The sequence below is a fragment of the Haliotis rubra genome, unplaced genomic scaffold (genome assembly GCF_003918875.1).
Source record: "Haliotis rubra isolate DU_JTF1 unplaced genomic scaffold, ASM391887v1 Scf413, whole genome shotgun sequence".
In the NCBI taxonomy this organism is placed as follows: Eukaryota; Metazoa; Mollusca; class Gastropoda; order Lepetellida; family Haliotidae; genus Haliotis; species Haliotis rubra.
The window spans coordinates 590,244-614,089 of record NW_025767095.1 but is presented as its reverse complement, the minus strand read 5'-3'; the positions used below and the strand labels follow the sequence as shown (position 1 = coordinate 614,089).

The 23,846-nt window shown below is 44.3% G+C and overlaps 1 protein-coding gene across 1 annotated transcript; it reads right to left on the bottom strand.

The window, feature by feature from the left end:
• Nucleotides 1–51: 51 nt before the first annotated feature.
• On the bottom strand, nucleotides 52–23,728 carry LOC124288161 (protein PIF-like). Its single transcript, XM_046724740.1, has 8 exons — nucleotides 23,712–23,728; nucleotides 21,364–21,548; nucleotides 14,640–14,825; nucleotides 14,230–14,373; nucleotides 13,757–14,097; nucleotides 10,682–10,787; nucleotides 1,684–1,769; nucleotides 52–407 (listed from the first exon to the last, which is right to left on the bottom strand). The coding sequence occupies exons 1-8, from the start codon at nucleotides 23,726–23,728 to the stop codon at nucleotides 369–371; spliced, it is 1,104 nt and encodes a 367-aa protein (XP_046580696.1). The 3' UTR covers nucleotides 52–368.
• Nucleotides 23,729–23,846: the final 118 nt, after the last annotated feature.

Here is a 23,846-nt window from a genome sequence, read left to right as displayed (position 1 = left end):
GGGACATCTACAACGACGCGTCTACACCACGGAGATACGTGGACACACCAACACCAGGGACATCTACCACGACACGTCTACATCACAGAGACACGTCAGCACACCGGGCGCGTACACATACAGACATGTTTGAACCGGACTATCCATGGCAGGTGCAAGGCAACACTACTTAGACGAAACACACAAGTACTGTACATTCTTACTGTACCTACACGTACAGTGACGTACACGTGGTTCTATATACACAGTAACATGGTAGCTCTAGATCGGCTAGTATATACACTGGCATCCTCCGTGCTTGTCTATCAACCCTGACAATAAGTCGGCAGAGTTATTCCCCTTCCTTCAGCGGTCTGTCGCCTGGTGCGCTAGGTCAGATAGTCGGGGTCACACTGGTAGATGTCCAGCTGCAAGTACATGGAAGACGAACACTGATCAAAACACATTCAGTAAGTATACTACAAAGAGTGAGTGAGTGAGTGAGTGAGTATGGTTTTACGCCGCTTTTAGCAATATTCCAGCAATATCACGGCGGGGGACACCGGAAATGGGCTTCACACATTGTACCAATGTGGGGAATCTAACCCGGGTCATCGGCGTGACGAGCGAACGCTTTAACCACTAGGCTACCCCACCGCCCCTATACTACAAGGGTTTCAGGTTGCCATAGTGAATGAAACGGTGTCTTTAAAGCAAAATGTTAGGCATATATGATCTTGTATTTCCGATGTAGGAAATTAAAGCAGAAAGTTCCACGCCCATAGCTACAATAACTGCAAGATTAGATCAAACTTTCCATTGCACGAACTAAACGCTATGGTCTTCTAGGTCTACCTACACTACATGCATACCATCTCGGTCTGCCTACATACAATACCATGATCATTTAGTTTTGCCTACACACATACCACGGTCCTCTAGGTTTGCCTACATACATACCATGGTCCTTTAGGTTTGCCTACACACATACCACGGTCGTCTAGGTTTGCCTACACACATACCACGGTCGTCTAGGTTTCCCTACACATATACTATTGTCATCTAGGTTTGCCTACACACAGACCATGGTCCTCTAGGTTTGCCTATACACGGACCATGGTCATCTAGGTTTGCCTACACACAGACCATGGTCATCTAGGTTTGCCTACACACAGACCATGGTCATCTAGGTTTCCCTATACACAGACAATTGTCATCTAGGTTTGCCTATACACAGACAATTGTCATCTAGGTTTGCCTATACACAGACAATTGTCGTCTAGGTTTGCCTATACACAGACAATTGTCATCTAGGTTTGCCTATACACAGACAATTGTCATCTAGGTTTGCCTATACACAGACAATTGTCATCTAGGTTTGCCTATACACAGACCATTGTCATCTAGGTTTGCCTATACACAGACCATTGTCATCTAGGTTTGCCTATACACAGACAATTGTCATCTAGGTTTACCTACGGACATACCACGGTCGTCTAGGTTTACTTACACACATAACACGGTCGTCTAGGTTTGCCTACACACATAACACGGCCGTCTAGGTTTGCCTACACACATAACACGGCCGTCTAGGTTTGCCTACACACATAACAAGGCCGTCTAGGTTTGCCTACACACAGACTATTGTCATCTAGGTTTGCCTACACACAGACTATTGTCATCTAGGTTTGCCTACACACATACCATGGACATTTCTCCCCTGAAGTTCTTAGTCCGCGTGAGGTCAGTCCCAAGGGTCAGTCCACACTCCATGATACTGCTCTTGGGGGCTGAAAAGAAAAAACTTTGTTTCATATTTGTTTATATACAGAATAACTCATAAACGGGGCATTTGTAAACATGGGTCATGTGTTAAAAACACACAAAACATTTTTTTAGCCATGTTTAATAGCCTACAAACACACTAGCCATGTTTACTAACGTCCAAACACAGTAGCCATGTTTACTAACGTCCAAACTCACTAGCCATGTTTAATAACGTCCAAACTCACTAGCCATGTTTACTAACGTCCACACACGCTAGCAATGTTTAATAACGTCCAAACACACTAGCCATATTTACTAACGTCCAAACACACTAGCCATGTTTACTAACGTCCAAACACACTAGCCATGTTTACTAACGTCCAAACACACTAGCCATGTTTACTAACGTCCAAACACACTAGCCATGTTTACTAACGTCCAAACACACTAGCCATGTTTACTAACGTCCAAAACACACTAGCCATGTTTACTAACGTCCAAAAACACACTAGCCATGTTTACTAACGTCCAAACACACTAGCCATGTTTACTAACGTCCAAAAACATGTTTACTAACGTCCAAATGTTTACCTAACGTCCAAACACACTAGCCATGTTTACTAACGTCCAAACACACTAGCCATATTTACTAACGTCCAAACACACTAGCCATGTTTACTAACGTCCAAACACACTAGCCATGTTTACTAACGTCCAAACACACTAGCCATGTTTACTAACGTCCAAACACACTAGCCATATTTACTAACGTCCAAACACACTAGCCATGTTTACTAACGTCCAAACACACTAATATATTTACTAACGTCCAAACACACTAGCCATGTTTACTAACGTCCAAACACACTAGCCATGTTTACTAACGTCCAAACACACTAGCCATGTTTACTAACGTCCAAACACGCTAGCCATGTTTAATAACGTCCAAACACACTAGCCATGTTTACTAACGTCCAAACACGCTAGCCATGTTTACTAACGTCCAAACACGCTAGCAATGTTTAATAACGTCCAAACACACTAGCCATGTTTACTAACGTCCAAACACACTAGCCATGTTTACTAACGTCCAAACACACTAGCCAGCATGCAATGTTTACTAACGTCCAAACTCACTAGCCATGTTTTACTAACGTCCAAACACACTAGCCATGTTTACTAACGTCCACACTAGCCATGTTTAATAACGTCCAAACACACTAGCCATGTTTACTAACGTCCAAACACACTAGCCATGTTTACTAACGTCCAAACACACTAGCCATGTTTACTAACGTCCAAACACACTAGCCATATTTACTAACGTCCAAACACACTAGCCATGTTTACTAACGTCCAAACACACTAGCCATGTTTACTAACGTCCAAACACACTAGCCATGTTTACTAACGTCCAAACACGCTAGCAATGTTTAATAACGTCCAAAACACACTAGCCATATTTACTAACGTCCAAACATCACTACTAGCCATGTTTACTAACGTCCAAACACACTAGCAATGTTTAATAACGTCCAAACACACTAGCCATAATTTACTAACGTCCAAACACGCACTAGCCATGTTTACTAACGTCCAAACACACTAGCCATGTTTACTAACGTCCAAAACACACTAGCCATGTTTACTAACGTCCAAAACACACTAGCCATGTTTACTAACGTCCAAACACACTAGCCATGTTTACTAACGTCCAAACACACTAGCCATGTTTACTAACGTCCAAACACACTAGCCATGTTTACTAACGTCCAAACACACTAGCTAGCCATGTTTACTAACGTCCAAACACACTAGCCATATTTACTAACGTCCAAACACACTAGCCATGTTTACTAACGTCCAAACAACTAGCCATGTTTACTAACGTCCAAACACACTAGCCATGTTTACTAACGTCCAAACACACTAGCCATGTTTACTAGCTAACGTCCAAACACACTAGCCATGTTTACTAACGTCCAAACACACTAGCCATGTTTACTAACGTCCAAACACACTAGCCATGTTTACTAACGTCCAAACACACTAGCATGTTTACTAACGTCCAAAACACTAAGCCATGTTTACTAACGTCCAAACACACTAGCCATGTTTACTAACGTCCAAACACACTAGCCATACCAGCCATTTACTAACGTCCAAACTACACTAACGTCCAAACACACTAGCTATATTTACTAACGTCCAAACACACTAGCCATGTTTACTAACGTCCAAACACACTAGCCATATTTACTAACGTCCAAACACACTAGCCATGTTTACTAACGTCCAAACACACTAGCCATGTTTACTAACGTCCAAACACACTAGCCATGTTTACTAACGTCCAAACACACTAGCCATGTTTACTAACGTCCAAACACACTAGCCATGTTTACTAACGTCCAAACACACTAGCCATGTTTACTAACGTCCAAACACACTAGCCATGTTTACTAACGTCCAAACACACTAGCCATATTTACTAACGTCCAAACACACTAGCCATGTTTACTAACGTCCAAACACACTAGCCATGTTTACTAACGTCCAAACACACTAGCCATGTTTACTAACGTCCAAACACACTAGCCATGTTTACTAACGTCCAAACACACTAGCCATGTTTACTAACGTCCAAACACACTAGCCATGTTTACTAACGTCCAAACACACTAGCCATATTTACTAACGTCCAAACACACTAGCCATATTTACTAACGTCCAAACACACTAGCCATGTTTACTAACGTCCAAACACACTAGCCATGTTTACTAACGTCCAAACACACTAGCCATATTTACTAACGTCCAAACACACTAGCCATATTTACTAACGTCCAAACACACTAGCCATGTTTACTAACGTCCAAACACACTAGCCATGTTTACTAACGTCCAAACACGCTAGCAATGTTTACTAACGTCCAAACACACTAGCCATATTTACTAACGTCCAAACACGCTAGCCATGTTTACTAACGTCCAAACACGCTAGCCATGTTTACTAACGTCCAAACACACTAGCCATGTTTACTAACGTCCAAACACACTAGCCATATTTACTAACGTCCAAACACACTAGCCATGTTTACTAACGTCCAAACACACTAGCCATGTTTACTAACGTCCAAACACACTAGCCATGTTTACTAACGTCCAAACACACTAGCCATATTTACTAACGTCCAAACACACTAGCCATGTTTACTAACGTCCAAACACACTAGCCATGTTTACTAACGTCCAAACACACTAGCCATGTTTACTAACGTCCAACTAACGTCCAAACAGCCATGTTTACTAGCCATGTTTACTAACGTCCAAACACACTAGCCATGTTTACTAACGTCCAAACACACTAGCCATGTTTACTAACGTCCAAACACACTAGCCATGTTTACTAACGTCCAAACACACTAGCCATGTTTACTAACGTCCAAAACACACTAGCCATGTTTACTAACGTCCAAACACACTAGCCATATATGTTTACTAAAGTCATAGCCATATTTACTAACGTCCAAACACACTAGCCATGTTTACTAACGTCCAAACACACTAGCCATGTTTACTAACGTCCAAACACACTAGCCATGTTTACTAACGTCCAAACACACTAGCCATGTTTACTAACGTCCAAACACACTAGCCATGTTTACTAACGTCCAAACACACTAGCCATGTTTACTAACGTCCAAACACACTAGCCATGTTTACTAACGTCCAAACAGCCATATTTACTAACGTCCAAACACACTAGCCATGTTTACTAACGTCCAAACACACTAGCCATGTTTACTAACGTCCAAACACACTAGCCATGTTTACTAACGTCCAAACACACTAGCCAGCCATGTTTACTAACGTCCAAAACACACTAGCCATGTTTACTAACGTCCAAACACACACTAGCCATGTTTACTAACGTCCAAACACACTAGCCATGTTTACTAACGTCCAAACACACTAGCCATGTTTACTAACGTCCAAACACACTAGCCATATTTACTAACGTCCAAACACACTAGCCATGTTTACTAACGTCCAAACACACTAGCCATGTTTACTAACGTCCAAACACACTAGCCATGTTTACTAACGTCCAAACACACTAGCCATGTTTACTAACGTCCAAACACACTAGCCATGTTTACTAACGTCCAAACACACTAGCCATGTTTACTAACGTCCAAACACACTAGCCATGTTTACTTTCCAAACACACTAGCCATAACGTCCAAACACACTAGCCATGTTTACTAACGTCCAAACACACTAGCCATGTTTACTAACGTCCAAACACACTAGCCATGTTTACTAACGTCCAAACACACTAGCCATGTTTTACTAACGTCCAAACACACTAGCCATGTTTACTAACGTCCAAACACACTAGCCATATTTACTAACGTCCAAACACACTAGCCATGTTTACTAACGTCCAAACACACTAGCCATGTTTACTAACGTCCAAACACACTAGCCATGTTTACTAACGTCCAAACACACTAGCCATGTTTACTAACGTCCAAACACACTAGCCATGTTTACTAACGTCCAAACACACTAGCCATATGTTTACTAACGTCCAAACACACTAGCCATATTTACTAACGTCCAAACACACTAGCCATGTTTACTAACGTCCAAACACACTAGCCATGTTTACTAACGTCCAAACACACTAGCCATGTTTACTAACGTCCAAACACACTAGCCATGTTTACTAACGTCCAAACACACTAGCCATGTTTACTAACGTCCAAACACACTAGCCATATGTTTACTAACGTCCAAACACACTAGCCATGTTTACTAACGTCCAAACACACTAGCCATGTTTACTAACGTCCAAACACACTAGCCATATTTACTAACGTCCAAACACACTAGCCATGTTTACTAACGTCCAAACACACTAGCCATGTTTACTAACGTCCAAACACACTAGCCATGTTTACTAACGTCCAAACACACTAGCCATATTTTACTAACGTCCAAACACACTAGCCATGTTTACTAACGTCCAAACACACTAGCCATATTTACTAACGTCCAAACACACTAGCCATGTTTACTAACGTCCAAACACACTAGCCATATTTACTAACGTCCAAACACACTAGCCATATTTACTAACGTCCAAACACACTAGCCATGTTTACTAACGTCCAAACACACTAGCACTAAGCCATATTTACTAACGTCCAAACACACTAGCCATATTTACTAACGTCCAAACACACTAGCCATATTTACTAACGTCCAAACACACTAGCCATGTTTACTAACGTCCAAACACACTAGCCATATTTACTAACGTCCAAACAAGCCATGTTTACTAACGTCCAAACACATAAGCCATATTTACTAACGTCCAAACACACTAGCCATATTTACTAACGTCCAAACACACTAGCCATGTTTACTAACGTCCAAACACACTAGCCATGTTTACTAACGTCCAAACACACTAGCCATGTTTACTAACGTCCAAACTCACTAGCCATGTTTACTAACGTCCAAACTCACTAGCCATGTTTACTAACGTCCAAACTCACTAGCCATGTTTACTAACGTCCAAACACACTAGCCATGTCTACCAACGTCCAAACTCACTTGCCATGTTTAATAACATCCAAACACACTAGCCATGTTTAATAACATCCAAACACACTAGCCATGTTTAATAACTTCCAAGTACATTAGCCATGTCTGTGAAATTATATACGTTTAAAAATGCAAGAGAAAGATGGAGGTGTTTTGTACAGGACGCCAGACTGTGTGGACGTTGTGTGAAGCTGTACAAACATATGAAAGATGAGCAGAAATACCTATCTTAAAAGTGCGATTATATAGCATTATATACAGACGAGCTACGGGATCGAAGTGAGTCGATGGATATAACAACATACATAGTCAGACTACAGTATAGGATCGAAGTGAGTGGGCGGATATAACAACATTCATAGTCAGACTACGGTATAGGATCGAAGTGAGTGGGCGGATATAACAACATACATAGACAGACTACGGTATAGGATCGAAGTGAGTGGGCGGATATAACAACACTCATAGACTACGGTATAGGATCGAAGTGAGTGGGCGTATATAACAGCACTCATAGACTACGGTATAGGATCGAAGTGAGTGGGCTGATATAACAGCACTCATAGACTACGGTATAGGATCGAAGTGAGTGGGCTGATATAACAACATACATAGACAGACTATGGTATAGTATCGAAGTGAGTGGATGGATATAACAACATACATAGACAGACTACGGTATAGGATCGAAGTGAGTGGGCGGATATAACAACATACATAGACAGACTATGGTATAGGATCGAAGTGAGTGGATGGATATAACAACATACATAGTCAGACTACGGTGTAGGATCGAAGTAAGTGGGCTGATATAACAACATACATAGACAGACTACGGTATAGGATCGAAGTGAGTGGGCGGATATAACAGCACTCATAGACTACGGTATAGGATCGAAGTGAGTGGGCGTATATTACAGCACTCATAGACTACGGTATAGGATCAAAGTGAGTGGGCGGATATAACAACATACATAGACAGACTACGGTATAGGATCAAAGTGAGTGGATGGATATAACAACATACATAGACAGACTACGGTATAGGAACGAAGTGAGTGGGCGGATATAACAACATACATAGACAGACTATGGTATAGGATCGAAGTGAGTGGATGGATATAACAACATACATAGACAGACTACGGTATAGGATCGAAGTGAGTGGACGGATATAAACAACATACATAGACAGACTACGGTATAGGATCGAAGTGAGTGGATGGATATAACAACATACATAGTCAGACTACGGTATAGGATCGAAGTGAGTGGGCGGATATAACAACATACATAGACAGACTACGGTATAGGATCGAAGTGAGTGGGCGGATATAACAACATACATAGTCAGACTACGGTATAGGATCAAAGTGAGTGGGCTGATATAACAACATACATAGACAGACCATGGTATAGGATCGAAGTGAGTGGACGGATATAACAACATACATAGACAGACTACGGTATAGGATCGAAGTGATTGGATGGATATAAACAACATACATAGACTACGGTATAGGATCGAAGTGAGTGGATGGATATAACAACATACATAGGCAGACTACGGTATAGGATCGAAGTGAGTGGGCGGATATAAACAACATACATAGACAGACTACGGTATAGGATCGAAGTGAGTGGGCGGATATAACAACATACATAGACAGACTACGGTATAGGATCGAAGTGAGTGGGCTGGATATAACAACATACATAGACAGACTACGGTATAGGATCGAAGTGAGTGGGCGGATATAACAACATACATAGACAGACTACGGTATAGGATCGAAGTGAGTGGACGGATATATAACAGCATACATAGACAGACTACGGTATAGGATCGAAGTGAGTGGGCTGGATATAACAACACTCATAGACTACGGTATAGGATCGAAGTGAGTGGGCGGATATAAACAACATACATAGACAGACTACGGTATAGGATCGAAGTGAGTGGGCGGATATAACAACATACATAGACAGACTACGGTATAGGATCGAAGTGAGTGGGCGGATATAACAGACAGACTACGGTATAACACTACATAGACAGACTACGGTATAGGATCGAAGTGAGTGGGCGGATATAACAACAACATACATAGACAGACTACGGTATAGGATCGAAGTGAGTGGGCGGATATAACAACATACATAGACAGACTACGGTATAGGATCGAAGTGAGTGGGCGGATATAAACAACATACATAGACAGACTACGGTATAGGATCGAAGTGAGTGGGCGGATATAACAACATACATAGACAGACTACGGTATAGGATCGAAGTGAGTGGGCGGATATAACAACATACATAGACAGACTACGGTATAGGATCGAAGTGAGTGGGCGTATATAACAACATACATAGACAGACTACGGTATAGGATCGAAGTGAGTGGGCGGATATAACAACATACATAGACAGACTACGGTATAGGATCGAAGTGAGTGGGCGGATATAAACAACATACATAGACAGACTACGGTATAGGATCGAAGTGAGTGGGCGGATATAACAACATACGGTATAGGACAGATATAACTACGGTATAGGATCGAAGTGAGTGGGCGGATATAACAACATACATAGACAGACTACGGTATAGGATCGAAGTGAGTGGGCGGATATAAACAACATACATAGACAGACTACGGTATAGGATACGGTATAGGAAGTGAGTGGGCGGATATAACAACATACATAGACAGACTACGGTATAGGATCGAAGTGAGTGGGCGGATATAACAACATACATAGACAGACTACGGTATAGGATCGAAGTGAGTGGGCGGATATAACAACATACATAGACAGACTACGGTATAGGATCGAAGTGAGTGGGCGGATATAACAACATACATAGACAGACTACGGTATAGGATCGAAGTGAGTGGGCGGATATAAACAACATACATAGACAGACTATGGTATAGGATCGAAAGTGAGTGGATGATATATAACAACATACATAGACAGACTACGGTATAGGATCGAAGTGAGTGGGCGGATATAACAACATACATAGACAGACTACGGTATAGGATCGAAGTGAGTGGATCGGATATAACAACATACATAGACAGACTACGGTATAGGATCGAAGTGAGTGGGCTGATATAACAACACTACATAGACAGACTACGGTATAGGATCGAAGTGAGTGGGCGGATATAACAACATACATAGACAGACTACGGTGAAGGCCAGAGGGTGTTAAGTCTCAGACTTTGGAAATCTTAAACCTATAGACATGTGACTAGAATACATATCAGGCTGTCACTCTCTCCCTGCCACTCACTCACTCACCCAATGCATGGCTGAAGAACCTGGTCTTGTCCGACTTGATGATGCCGACCATGGTGTTGCCGTTGTACATCAGAATCACATCCTTCCAATCGGGAGCAGGGAACCCCTGAAGGATCGAACCACGATTATAGCTAGCACATCCTACACCTGAACCTCGACGGCCATCACATATGAATTACTGAAAGGTCTAAGATACATATTAAAACGTTCATAGTTTAATGTAATGACAGGTTGTGACTGTGACACATGTGACTGTGGCCTTGACATTGGTGATGGTGACCCCTAATACTTATAGGTGAGAATATTCCCAGGAGACTTACATCAGGACGTCATAAGGCATCAACAAGCTTAGACGACCACGTTTGATAGATGAAAGCTATGTTAACTCTCAAAGTTATGCACGATAGAAAAGCCTTGTACATATGTGTTGCGATCTTAATGACTAGTAATTTGAACGATCCTATGTCTACCACAGAAAATGACTGGAAATTACCTTCAATGTTACATTGAACAATTCATGTTTTCAGTCGTGATCTTTAAGAAGTTCTTCAGAAGGTTAGAGCTAAAAACCAAACATATTTACCCTTCTTCGAAAAATACCAGCTTTTACCTAACAATATATACCAAACACATAGTTTAAAAAACCATCATTGAAAGCTTCATTCGGTTGTTGGGAGAAAGAGATAATTCATTATGTAAATGGTGTAACTCGTCTTGTGTCGCTGATGAATTTCACAATCTGCTTCGTTGTTAAAGGGGAATACTAGACAATTGCAATAATTTGCTGGGTGAAAGATAAAGTCATCAGAGACATGTATACAAAATTTTATTTAAAAAATATGATTTATTATGTTTTTATCGCAAAAACAGTTTCTGTTATCTGAGCTTCGGCCATTTTGCATATTCCGCTGGAACTCTCGTGACCTTTCCGCTCGTGACGTCATATGTGACTAGCGTCCGCCATATTGCCAAAAAACAAGCGCTACAGTAATACAAATCGTGTTGTTTCTGTCGATTTGTAAATGGTACGATGATGTATTCCGTTGCCTGGGGATGCACGGAATCATCGAACAATGGAAAGAGCCACCATTTCTTCCGTTATCCAAGTAAAGAGACAGATTTAGGCAGGAGAAATGCTCCGATCATTCCGAGTCGGACACATATGAAAGAGACATGCACACATGGGGTGAAAATCCCAAAGCTACTAGGCTGAAGAAGGAAGAAGTACCCAAGAGATTAGTTTATACTCCATCATTCCCTGTAACAACTTACTGTCAGTGGTATTTTAACATAAATTAAATCAAGTCCGATTGCCAGACGAATTGCCCCCGCTACAAATTGCCCCAGCAAATTTGGTCAAATTGCCCCGGATTTTTGGTCACATTGCCCCAGGGGATAGTCAAAATGCCCCAATTTATTCAAAATGGTTAAATATAGACCATAAATGAATAGTTTTGTCAACTTTGATAGTATGTTCTTCATATAAAAGTATATACATATAGTTATGAGTTTACTAAAGGAACATTTATCAGAAGTATCACTTCCTAATCACTTTTATATGAAGAACACAATATCAAAGTTGACCAAAACTATGCATTTACGGCATATATTTATTCATTTTAAATATATTTGACCAACTTAGAGTGAATGACCAAATGTTGGCATTTTGTAGCTGGGGCAGTTCGACTGGTACCCATGAGATATATATTATCAAAATCAGTAAGAGATTTCACATGAGCTTGAAAATGTTTCGCTATAACGTTCTTTTCGGTTTGGAGCCCAAAATGCTGCAGTCTACCCGAAACATTGCCGAATACAACGGCAAATCATGAAGTACGTGTTGCATTCATTGTTTTCCATTTTGTCCAATTACGCACGTCGGCATCAGACTCGCTATTTGTCAGTAGTGTGTGCCGTGAAAGTTGTTCTGTGTTCTCATTGGCTGACAAGATGCCATTCTAAGGCTATGGCCGAGTGCAATAACTATTTCCATAACTAAACACTGAGGAAACATACATTGTCCTGACTGGTATTTTATAATTCACCAGTTTCCGGGGAATAACTTATCTGCGTCGCGTATATTATCTCTGCTCGACCAGGCTGGAATCTTGTATCGAGATTTGATACGTTATTAATGAGAACTAGGATCCTAATTTATTTCAACAAAATAATTCCAGTGTAATTTTTGTACCAGATAATTTCTATTTGCCCCCGTCTGAAGCATAATTATTTTGTTTTTAAATCCCTACAGTCACCCATTTGACACAAAAGGAACTTAGTCTGCAATCACATTTTTTTTAAATAATTCTTAGGGACTGGTCATATATTTATAGGGGAGGGTTTGCTGGTTGGAACTGTATCACATTTTGCTGACAAATAGTATTCTTGTTAAATGATATGGTCTATTTTAAAATTTATTTTGAACTCAAGCGGTGCCTCCGTTTTGCTTGATTATTCTTCTTCATCTTCACTGGAAAATTGTCTGGCAAGATGTAAAATCGGATCGTATTGATACGGTCTAACATTCATTTCAGATATGACATTGGGAACATGTTTCACTGCCTCAGAATCCATGGACACTGTTAAGTTGTGAGGTAAAATCAAAGAGGAAGCCAGCAGCAGCAGGCATATATGACGTCATGTCACGTGATATCCCCTCTGCTCATTAACTGTCGGGTGTTTCCCTAATAGGCGGAAATACGAGTACGTTTTTTGTGCTTTTATTGCTATTTTACAAACTTTTTGTTCAATTTTAATCACGGAAGGTGACTTTTAGAATATCCTCTACAATATATCAAAAGTTTTGTTTTCGTTTGTATTCTCCTTTAATCCTTTACTGTAATATGTTCAGTTCAAGCGTGGATTCATTTGGCCAAATGTCAATAACCTTGAATTTCTACAACTCGTCAAGAGTATTTTAAACATCGTCGAAGTTACAACCATATCAGATATTGATAAGAATGTATATACATAACTGCCATCTGCATTTGCTTAGTGCTGCCAACAGTCCAGTGGTTTCTATCATTAGGGATCCAGGGGAGTGGTATGTAGGCACAATGGGAGTTATGGACTTACCTGGGTTGCCATGGTGACTGAGTGCGTAGTTCCTACCCATGACATTATTTCAAACACCAGCTGTCTATTCACCAGGGCTATAACGAGGTTTTCTTTGCCGTTACAGTCGGTACCACTGACAAGCACCTGTCTGGAAGGGTTCATCTCGGTGGCCTCTCTGTACCGCAGGAACAACACCTGTGGGTTTTGTGGAGTCGCAGGTGAGGTGGTCAGGTCGACATTAATTCGACCCTGGCCAAACTGGGCGATGCCGCCTTGAAAGTTAATGTTAGAAGTTCTGACCCAGGAAGTAGAATTGATGAAGGCCTCATCAAACACCACGAATGCTTGAGGACTGCAATCTGAAAGGAGTTGGGTGGAGAGATTTTACGACATAGCGAAAACGTTAAGAGTTAGGATTCCATCACAATAATCAAAATGAACAGCATGAAGGTAGACAGAACAAACATGATGCAGTCATTTTATGTAATTACCATGGTTTCTCCGCTTTATGCATGCACATTCGAGGATGCTGAATTCTGTCCCGGTTGGGCAGTCGGCGGAGAGCCATCCATTCTGACCCCCATCTATCTGGAACTTGGAGGAGTCTCCCCACACTGGCAGCTTGTCACAGACCCCTGTCACAGAACACACAACGTTAATATCTGCCACACAACCCCAAGTCACAGATGGTTGACATGCCGGACACAGCAACATACACATGTATACACCACAAGTCACAGATGGTTGACATGCCGGACACAGCAACATACACATGTATACACCACAAGTCACGGATGGTTGACATGCCGGCATTAGCAACATACACATGTATACACCACACGTCACAGATGGTTGACATGCCGGACACAGCAACATGTACACATGTGTGTGCGTGACTTACCTGTGCCGAAGCAGGATGAAGGACAGTGGTCCTGGCAATTGAAGTCCGGCTTGCACCCCCGGGTAGTGTATCTGTACCCCTCGGGACAGCATTCCGCCGCCACCCGGCCGCTGGAGTCACAAGACCAGAAGCCGCGGCAGTTTCCGTCCATGGCGTAACTCAACACGTTCCCCATTCGACATTTTTCTGAAACACAGTGACACCTCATAAAAACTCGAGACACCATATCAGCAACATACAGCGACACCATGTCAGTAACACACCAGGACACCATGTCAGTAACACGCCAGGACACCATGTCAGTAACACACCAGGACACCATGTCAGTAACACACCAGGACACCAGGTTAGTAACACACCAGGACACCATGTCAGTAACACACCAGGACACCATGTCAGTAACACACCAGGACACCATGTCAGTAACACACCAGGACACCATGTCAGTAACACACCAGGACACCATGTCAGTAACACACCAGGACACCATGTCAGTGACACACCAGGACACCATGTCAGTAACACACCAGGACACCATGTCAGTAACACACCAGGACACCATGTCAGTAACACACCAGGACACCATGTCAGTGACACACCAGGACACCATGTCAGTAACATACCAGGACACCATGTCAGTAACACACCAGGACACCATATCAGTGACAAACCAGGACACCATGTCAGTAACATACCAGGACACACCAGGTCAGTAACACACCAGGGACACCATGTCAGTAACACACCAGGACACCATGTCAGTAACACACCAGGACACCATGTCAGTAACACACCAGGACACCATGTCAGTAACACACCAGGACACCATGTCAGTGACACACCAGGACACCATGTCAGTAACACACCAGGACACCATGTCAGTAACACACCAGGACACCATGTCAGTAACACACCAGGACACCATGTCAGTAACACACCAGGACACCATGTCAGTGACACACCAGGACACCATGTCAGTAACACACCAGGACACCATGTCAGTAACACACCAGGACACCATGTCAGTAACACACCAGGACACCATGTCAGTAACACACCAGGACACCATGTCAGTGACACACCAGGACACCATGTCAGTAACACACCAGGACACCATATCAGTAACAAACCAGGACACCATGTCAGTAACACACCAGGACACCATGTCAGTAACACACCAGGACACCATGTCAGTAACACACCAGGACACCATGTCAGTAACACACCAGGACACCATGTCAGTAACACACCAGGACACCATGTCAGTAACACACCAGGACACCATGTCAGTAACACACCAGGACACCATGTCAGTAACAAACCAGGACACCATGTCAGTGACACACCAGGACACCATGTCAGTAACACACCAGGACACCATCTCAGTAACAAACCAGGACACCATGTCAGTAACACACCAGGACACCATGTCAGTAACACACCAGGACACCATGTCAGTAACACATGTCAGTAACCAGGACACCATGTCAGTAACACACCAGGACACCATGTCAGTAACACACCAGGACACCATGTCAGTAACACACCAGGACACCATGTCAGTAACACACCAGGACACCATGTCAGTAACACACCAGGACACCATGTCAAACACACCAGGACACCATGTCAGTGACACACCAGGACACCATGTCAGTAACACACCAGGACACCATGTCAGTAACACACCAGGACACCATGTCAGTAACACACCAGGACACCATGTCAGTGACACACCAGGACACCATGTCAGTAACACACCAGGACACCATGTCAGTGACACACCAGGACACCATGTCAGTGACACACCAGGACACCATATCAGCAACATACAGCGACACCGTGTCAGTAACACGCCAGGACACCATGTCAGTAACACACCAGGACACCAGGTTAGTAACACACCAGGACACCATGTCAGTAACACACCAGGACACCATGTCAGTGACACACCACGACACCATGTCAGTGACACACCAAGACACCATGTCAGTAACACACCAGGACACCATATCAGTAACAAACCAGGACACCATGTAAGTAACACACCAGGACACCATGTCAGTGACACACCAGGACACCATGTCAGTAACACACCAGGACACCATGTCAGTAACACACCAGGACACCATGTCAGTAACACACCAGGACACCATGTCAGTGACACACCAGGACACCATGTCAGTAACACACCAGGACACCATGTCAGTAACACACCAGGACACCATGTCAGTGACACACCAGGACACCATGTCAGTAACACACCAGGACACCATCTCAGTAACACACCAGGACACCATGTCAGTGACAAACCAGGACACCATGTAAGTAACACACCAGGACACCAGTAACACACCAGGACACCATGTCAGTAACACACCAGGACACCATGTCAGTAACAAACCAGGACACCATATCAGTAACACACCAGGACACCATATCAGTAACACACCAGGACACCATGTCAGTAACACACCAGGACACCATGTCAGTAACACACCAGGACACCATGTCAGTAACACACCAGGACACCATGTCAGTAACACACCAGGACACCATGTCAGTAACACACCAGGACACCATGTCAGTAACACACCAGGACACCATGTCATAACACACCAGGACACCATGTCAGTAACACACCAGGACACCATGTCAGTAACACACCAGGACACCATGTCAGTAACAGTAACCAGGACACCATGTCAGTAACACACCAGGACACCATGTCAGTAACACACCAGGACACCATGTCAGTAACACACCAGGACACCATGTCAGTAACACACCAGGACACCATGTCAGTCAGGACACCATGTCAGTAACACACCAGGACACCATGTCAGTAACACACCAGGACACCATGTCAGTAACACACCAGGACACCATGTCAGTAACACACCAGGACACCATGTCAGTAACACACCAGGACACCATGTCAGTAACAGGACACCAGGACACCATGTCAGTAACACACCAGGACACCATGTCAGTAACACACCAGGACACCATGTCAGTAACACACCAGGACACCATGTCAGTAACACACCAGGACACCATGTCAGTAACACACCAGGACACCATGTCAGTAACACACCAGGACACCATGTCAGTAACACACCACCAGGACACCATGTCAGTAACACACCAGGACACCATGTCAGTAACACACCAGGACACCATGTCAGTAACACACCAGGACACCATGTCAGTAACACACCAGGACACCATGTCAGTAACACACCAGGACACCATCAGTAACAAACCAGGACACCATGTCAGTAACACTATGTCAGTAACACACCAGGACACCATGTCAGTAACACACCAGGACACCATGTCAGTAACACACCAGGACACCATATCAGTAACACACCAGGACACCATGTCAGTAATGTCAGTAACACACCAGGACACCATGTCAGTAACACACCAGGACACCATGTCAGTAACACACCAGGACACCATGTCAGTAACACACCAGGACACCATGTCAGTAACACACCAGGACACCATGTCAGTGACACACCAGGACACCATGTCAGTGACACACCAGGACACCATGTCAGTAACACACCAGGACACCATGTCAGTAACACACCAGGACACAATGTCAGTAACACACCAGGACACCATGTCAGTGACACACCGGGACACCATGTCAGTAACATACCAGGACACCATGTCAGTGACACACCAGGACACCATGTCAGTAACACACCAGGACACCATCTCAGTAACACACCAGGACACCATGTCAGTGACAAACCAGGACACCATGTAAGTAACACATCAGGACACCATGTCAGTAACACACCAGGACACCATGTCAGTAACACACCAGGTAACACACCACCATATGTCAGTAACACACCAGGACACCGTAACACCACACCATGTCAGTAACACACCAGGACACCATGTCAGTAACACACCACCAGGGACACCATGTCACACCATAACACACCAGGACACCAGTAACACACCAGGACACCATCTCAGTAACACACCAGGACACCATATCAGTAACACACCAGGACACCATATCAGTAACACAGTAGGACACCAGGACACCATGTCAGTAACACACCAGGACACCATCTCAGTAACACACCAGGACACCATGTCAGTGACAAACCAGGACACCATGTAAGTAACACATCAGGACACCATGTCAGTAACACACCAGGGCACCATCTCAGTAACACACCAGGACACCATATCAGTAACACACCAGGACACCATGTCAGTAACACACCAGGACACCATGTCAGTAACACACCAGGACACCATGTCAGTAACACACCAGGACACCATGTCAGTAACACACCAGGACACCATGTCAGTAACACACCAGGACACCATGTCAGTAACACACCAGGACACCATGTCAGTAACACACCAGGACACCATGTCAGTAACACACCAGGACACCATGTCAGTAACACACCAGGACACCATGTCAGTAACACACCAGGACACCATGTCAGTAACACACCAGGACACCATGTCAGTAACACACCAGGACACCATCTCAGTACACAGGACACCAGTAACACACCAGGACACCATGTCAGTAACACACCAGGACACCATGTCAGTAACACACCAGGACACCATGTCAGTAACACACCAGGACACCATCAGTGACACACCAGGACACCACCAGGACACACCAGGACACCATCTCGGTAACACACCAGGACACCATGTCAGTAACACACCAGGACACCATGTCAGTAACACACCAGGACACCATGTCAGTAACACACCAGGACACCATGTCAGTAACACACCAGGACACCATGTCAGTAACACACCAGGACACCATATCAGTAACACACCAGGGACCAGGTAACAAACAGGACACACCATGTCAGTGACACACCAGGACACCATGTCAGTAACACACCAGGACACCATGTCAGTAACACACCAGGACACCATGTCAGTAACACACCAGGACACCATGTCAGTAACACACCAGGACACCATGTCAGTACACCAGGACACACCAGGACACCATGTCAGTAACACACCAGGACACCATAGTAACACAGTAACACACCAGGACACCATGTCAGTAACACACCAGGACACCATCAGTCAGTAACACACCAGGACACCATGTCAGTAACACACCAGGACACCATGTCAGTAACACACCAGGACACCATGTCAGTAACACACCAGGACACCATGTCAGTAACACACCAGGACACCATGTCAGTAACATACCAGGACACCATGTCAGTGACACACCAGGACACCATGTCAGTAACACACCAGGACACCATCTCAGTAACACAACAGGACACCATCTCAGTGACAAACCAGGACACCATGTAAGTAACACATCAGGACACCATCTCAGTAACACACCAGGGCACCATCTCAGTAAAACACCAGGACACCATATCAGTAACACACCAGGACACCATGTCAGTAACACACCAGGACACCATGTCAGTAACACACAGGACACCATGTCAGTAACACACCAGGACACCATATCAGTACCATGTCACACCAGGACACCATGTCAGTAACACACCAGGACACCATGTCAGTAACACACCAGGACACCACCAGGACACCATGTCAGTAACACACCAGGACACCAGGGCACCAGTAACACACCAGGACACCATGTCAGTGACACACCAGGACACCATGTAACACACCGGTCAGTGACAAACCAGGACACCATGTCAGTATTACACCAGGACACCATCTCAGTGACACACCTGGACACCATGTCAGTAACACACCAGGGCACCATGTCAGTAACACACCGGGACACCATGTCAGTGACACACCAGGGCACCATGTCAGTGACAAACCAGGACACCATGTCAGTATTACACCTGGACATCATCTCAGTAACACACCTGGACACCATGTCAGTAACACACCAGGACACCATGTCAGTGACACACCGGGACACCATGTCAGTAACATACCAGGACATCATGTCAGTGACATACCAGGACACTCATGTCAGTACACACCAGGACACATGTCAGGACACCATCTCAGTAACAACAGGACACCATCTCAGTGACAAACCAGGACACCATGTCAGTAACACATCAGGACACCATGTCAGTGACACACCAGGACACCATGTCAGTAACACACCAGGTAACACACCGACACCATCTCAGTAACACACCAGGACACCATATCAGTAACACACCAGGACACCATATCAGTAACACACCAGGACACCATATCAGTAACACACCAGGACACCATGTCAGTGACACACCAGGACACCATGTCAGGGACACACCAGGACACCATGTCAGGGACACACCAGGACACCATGTCAGGGACACACCAGGGCACCATGTCAGTAACACACCAGGACACCATGTCAGTGACACACCAGGGCACCATGTCAGGGACACACCAGGGCACCATGTCAGTAACACACCAGGACACCATCTCAGTAACACACCTGGACACCATCTCAGTAGCACACCAGGACACCAGATCACACATCACTCCTACAGCTTTACGTTTAGCATCACTCTTTTTCGCAGTTCCATATAAGGCCGTGTAATCCTCATGCTGTTATGCGAGACTTATGGAGGCCTTATGGGGGATTGCTCCATAACTGTTTAGGTTTTTACTGTCTGTAGTGCAGCCTGTTTGGACGACAGGACGGGTCACAAGAGGGACTTAGACACATGGGCTCCTTGTACGTGGGACTACTTACCCATGGGACAGTCCACCTCCCAGACATTGTTGCATCTACGAGTCAGCTGGTCCCAGTGATGTCCGAAGGGGCAGGTGCGATAGAGACCCCTCACCTCACCTCCGGGGCCATAGTAACACTGCAGATACTTGTCACATGCATTAGGGTGGTAACGATATCCCACCCCACTCGCGTTGAAGACGTCGCTGCAGAGACCAACTGACAACAAGAACAAAGTAGCATCAGATATCTCACGTCCACTGATGTCGTTCAGGCAGGTGTTACAGGAGCGCACACACTTAGTAACTTACTACCTGTGTAACTGGGGTACTACCTGTATAACTGGGGTACTACCTGTATAACTGGGGTACTACCTGTGTATAACTGGGGTACTACCTATAAGGGGTGTAACTGGGGTACTACCTGTATAACTGGGGTACTACCTGTATAACTGGGGTACTACCTGTATAACTGGGGTACTACCTGTGTAACTACCTGTATAACTGGGGTACTACCTGTGTAACTGGGGTACTACCTGTATAACTGGGGTACTACCTGTATAACTGGGGTACTACCTGTGTAACTGGGGTACTACCTGTATAACTGGGGGGTAACTACCTGTATAACTGGTACTACCTGGTACTACCTGTATAACTGGGGTACTACCTGTATAACTGGGGTACTACCTGTATAACTGGGGTACTACCTGTATAACTGGGGTAACTGGGGTACTACCTGTATAACTGGGGTACTACCTGTATAACTGGGGTACTACCTGTATAACTGGGGTACTACCTGTATAACTGGGGTACTACCTGTATAACTGGGGTATAACTGGGGTACTACCTGTATAACTGGGGTACTACCTGTATAACTGGGGTACTACCTGTGTAACTGGGGTACTACCTGGGGTACTACCTGTATAACTGGGGTACTACCTGTGTAACTGGGGTACTACCTGTGTAACTGGGGTACTACCTGTATAACTGGGGTACTACCTGTATAACTGGGGTACTACCTGTATAACTGGGGTACTACCTGTATAACTGGGGTACTACCTGTATAACTACTACCTGGCACTACCTGTATAACTGGGGTACTACCTGTATAACTGGGGTGTATAACTGGGGTACTACCTGTATAGCTGGGGTACTACCTGTGTAACTGGGGTACTCATAACTGGGGTACTACCTGTGTAACTGGGGTACTACTACCTGGTAACTACCTACCTGTATAACTGGGTTAACTATTAACTGGGGTACTACCTGTAACTGGGGGTACACCTTGGGTACTACCTGTATAACTGGGGTACTACCTGTATAACTGGGGTACTACCTGTATAACTGGGGGTGCTACATGTATAGCTGGGTGCACAGGGGAATTAACCAGGTCATATTTCTGCGTGACTAGGCTAACAAGTTAATATTTCTGTGCACTGTATAGGACTACGTGTTATTATTTCCGTTATGGTAAGTCATTATGCTGGTTTTTTCCATTAATGGATCATTATTCCTGTGTCTTCAAGATACGTTAGTATTATTGCTGTATTGGTAGGGTAACAATTCATCACGTTTGTGTGTTTAGGGTTACATTCTTTCTATTCTGCTTGATAAGTTGTTATTAGTTCAGTGTTGTTAGGGCAATTCCTATTTCGTTTTCTTTCTAAGTTTAACTTGTTAGTTTTTCTATAAACTTAATTAATTTTATTATTTTAATTATTTCTGTGTAAACAGGGTTACATGTGACATATTTCTTTGTAGGTTAACGGGTGATTATGTACTTTGCTTCTAATGTACTTTTACGTACACTCATCACGTCAGTGTTGTATTGACAGCCTTTGTTAACGCCTGTGTGTGCTTTTGTTTGCCTACACGTAATTGTGTGTGTGTGCCCGAGTGTGCCTGCGTGTAGGTGTGTGCCTGACACAGTGGGTATGTAACTGCGTGTGTCTGTGTGTTCCTGCCTCAGTGGGTGTGTAACTGCATGTGTCTGTGTGTATGTGGGTCACATTGGGTGTGTAACTGGGTGTGTATATGTGTGCCTGTCTCAGTGGGTGTGTAACTACGTGTGTCTGTGTGTACCTGCCTCAGCGGGTGTGTAACTGCGTGTGTCTCTGTGTGCCTGCCTCTGTGGTGTGTAACTATGTCTGTCTGTGTGTGCCTGTCTCAGTGGGTGTGTACCTGCGTATGTCTGTGTGTGCCTGCCTCAGTGGGTGTGTACCTGTGTGTCTGTGTGTGCCTGTCTCAGTGGGTGTGTATCTGCGTGTGTCTGTGTGTGTCTGTCTCAGTGGGTTTGTAACTGCGTGTGTCTGTGTGTGCCTGCCTCAGTGGGTGTGTACCTGCGTGTATCTGTGAGTATTAATACCTCACCTTTTGATGAAGGACATGCCGGGACGGAGCAGTTGCTCTCTTTGATTTCAAAGGATTTTCCAAAACACGGTAATCCATTAGCGGTCTGTCTGGGGTTGTCACAGCGCCGTTCCCTCCTCTCAGTCCCCGTCACCA

Excerpts from the sequence above, each read along its gene's own strand:
- LOC124288161 (XM_046724740.1), bottom strand. Across the intron at positions 14,098-14,229 it reads CATAAAGCGGAGAAACCATG|ATTGCAGTCCTCAAGCATTC; the intron begins GTAATTACATAA and ends AACTCCTTTCAG. Across the intron at positions 1,770-10,681 it reads GTTCTTCAGCCATGCATTGG|CCCCCAAGAGCAGTATCATG; the intron begins GTGAGTGAGTGA and ends TTTTCTTTTCAG.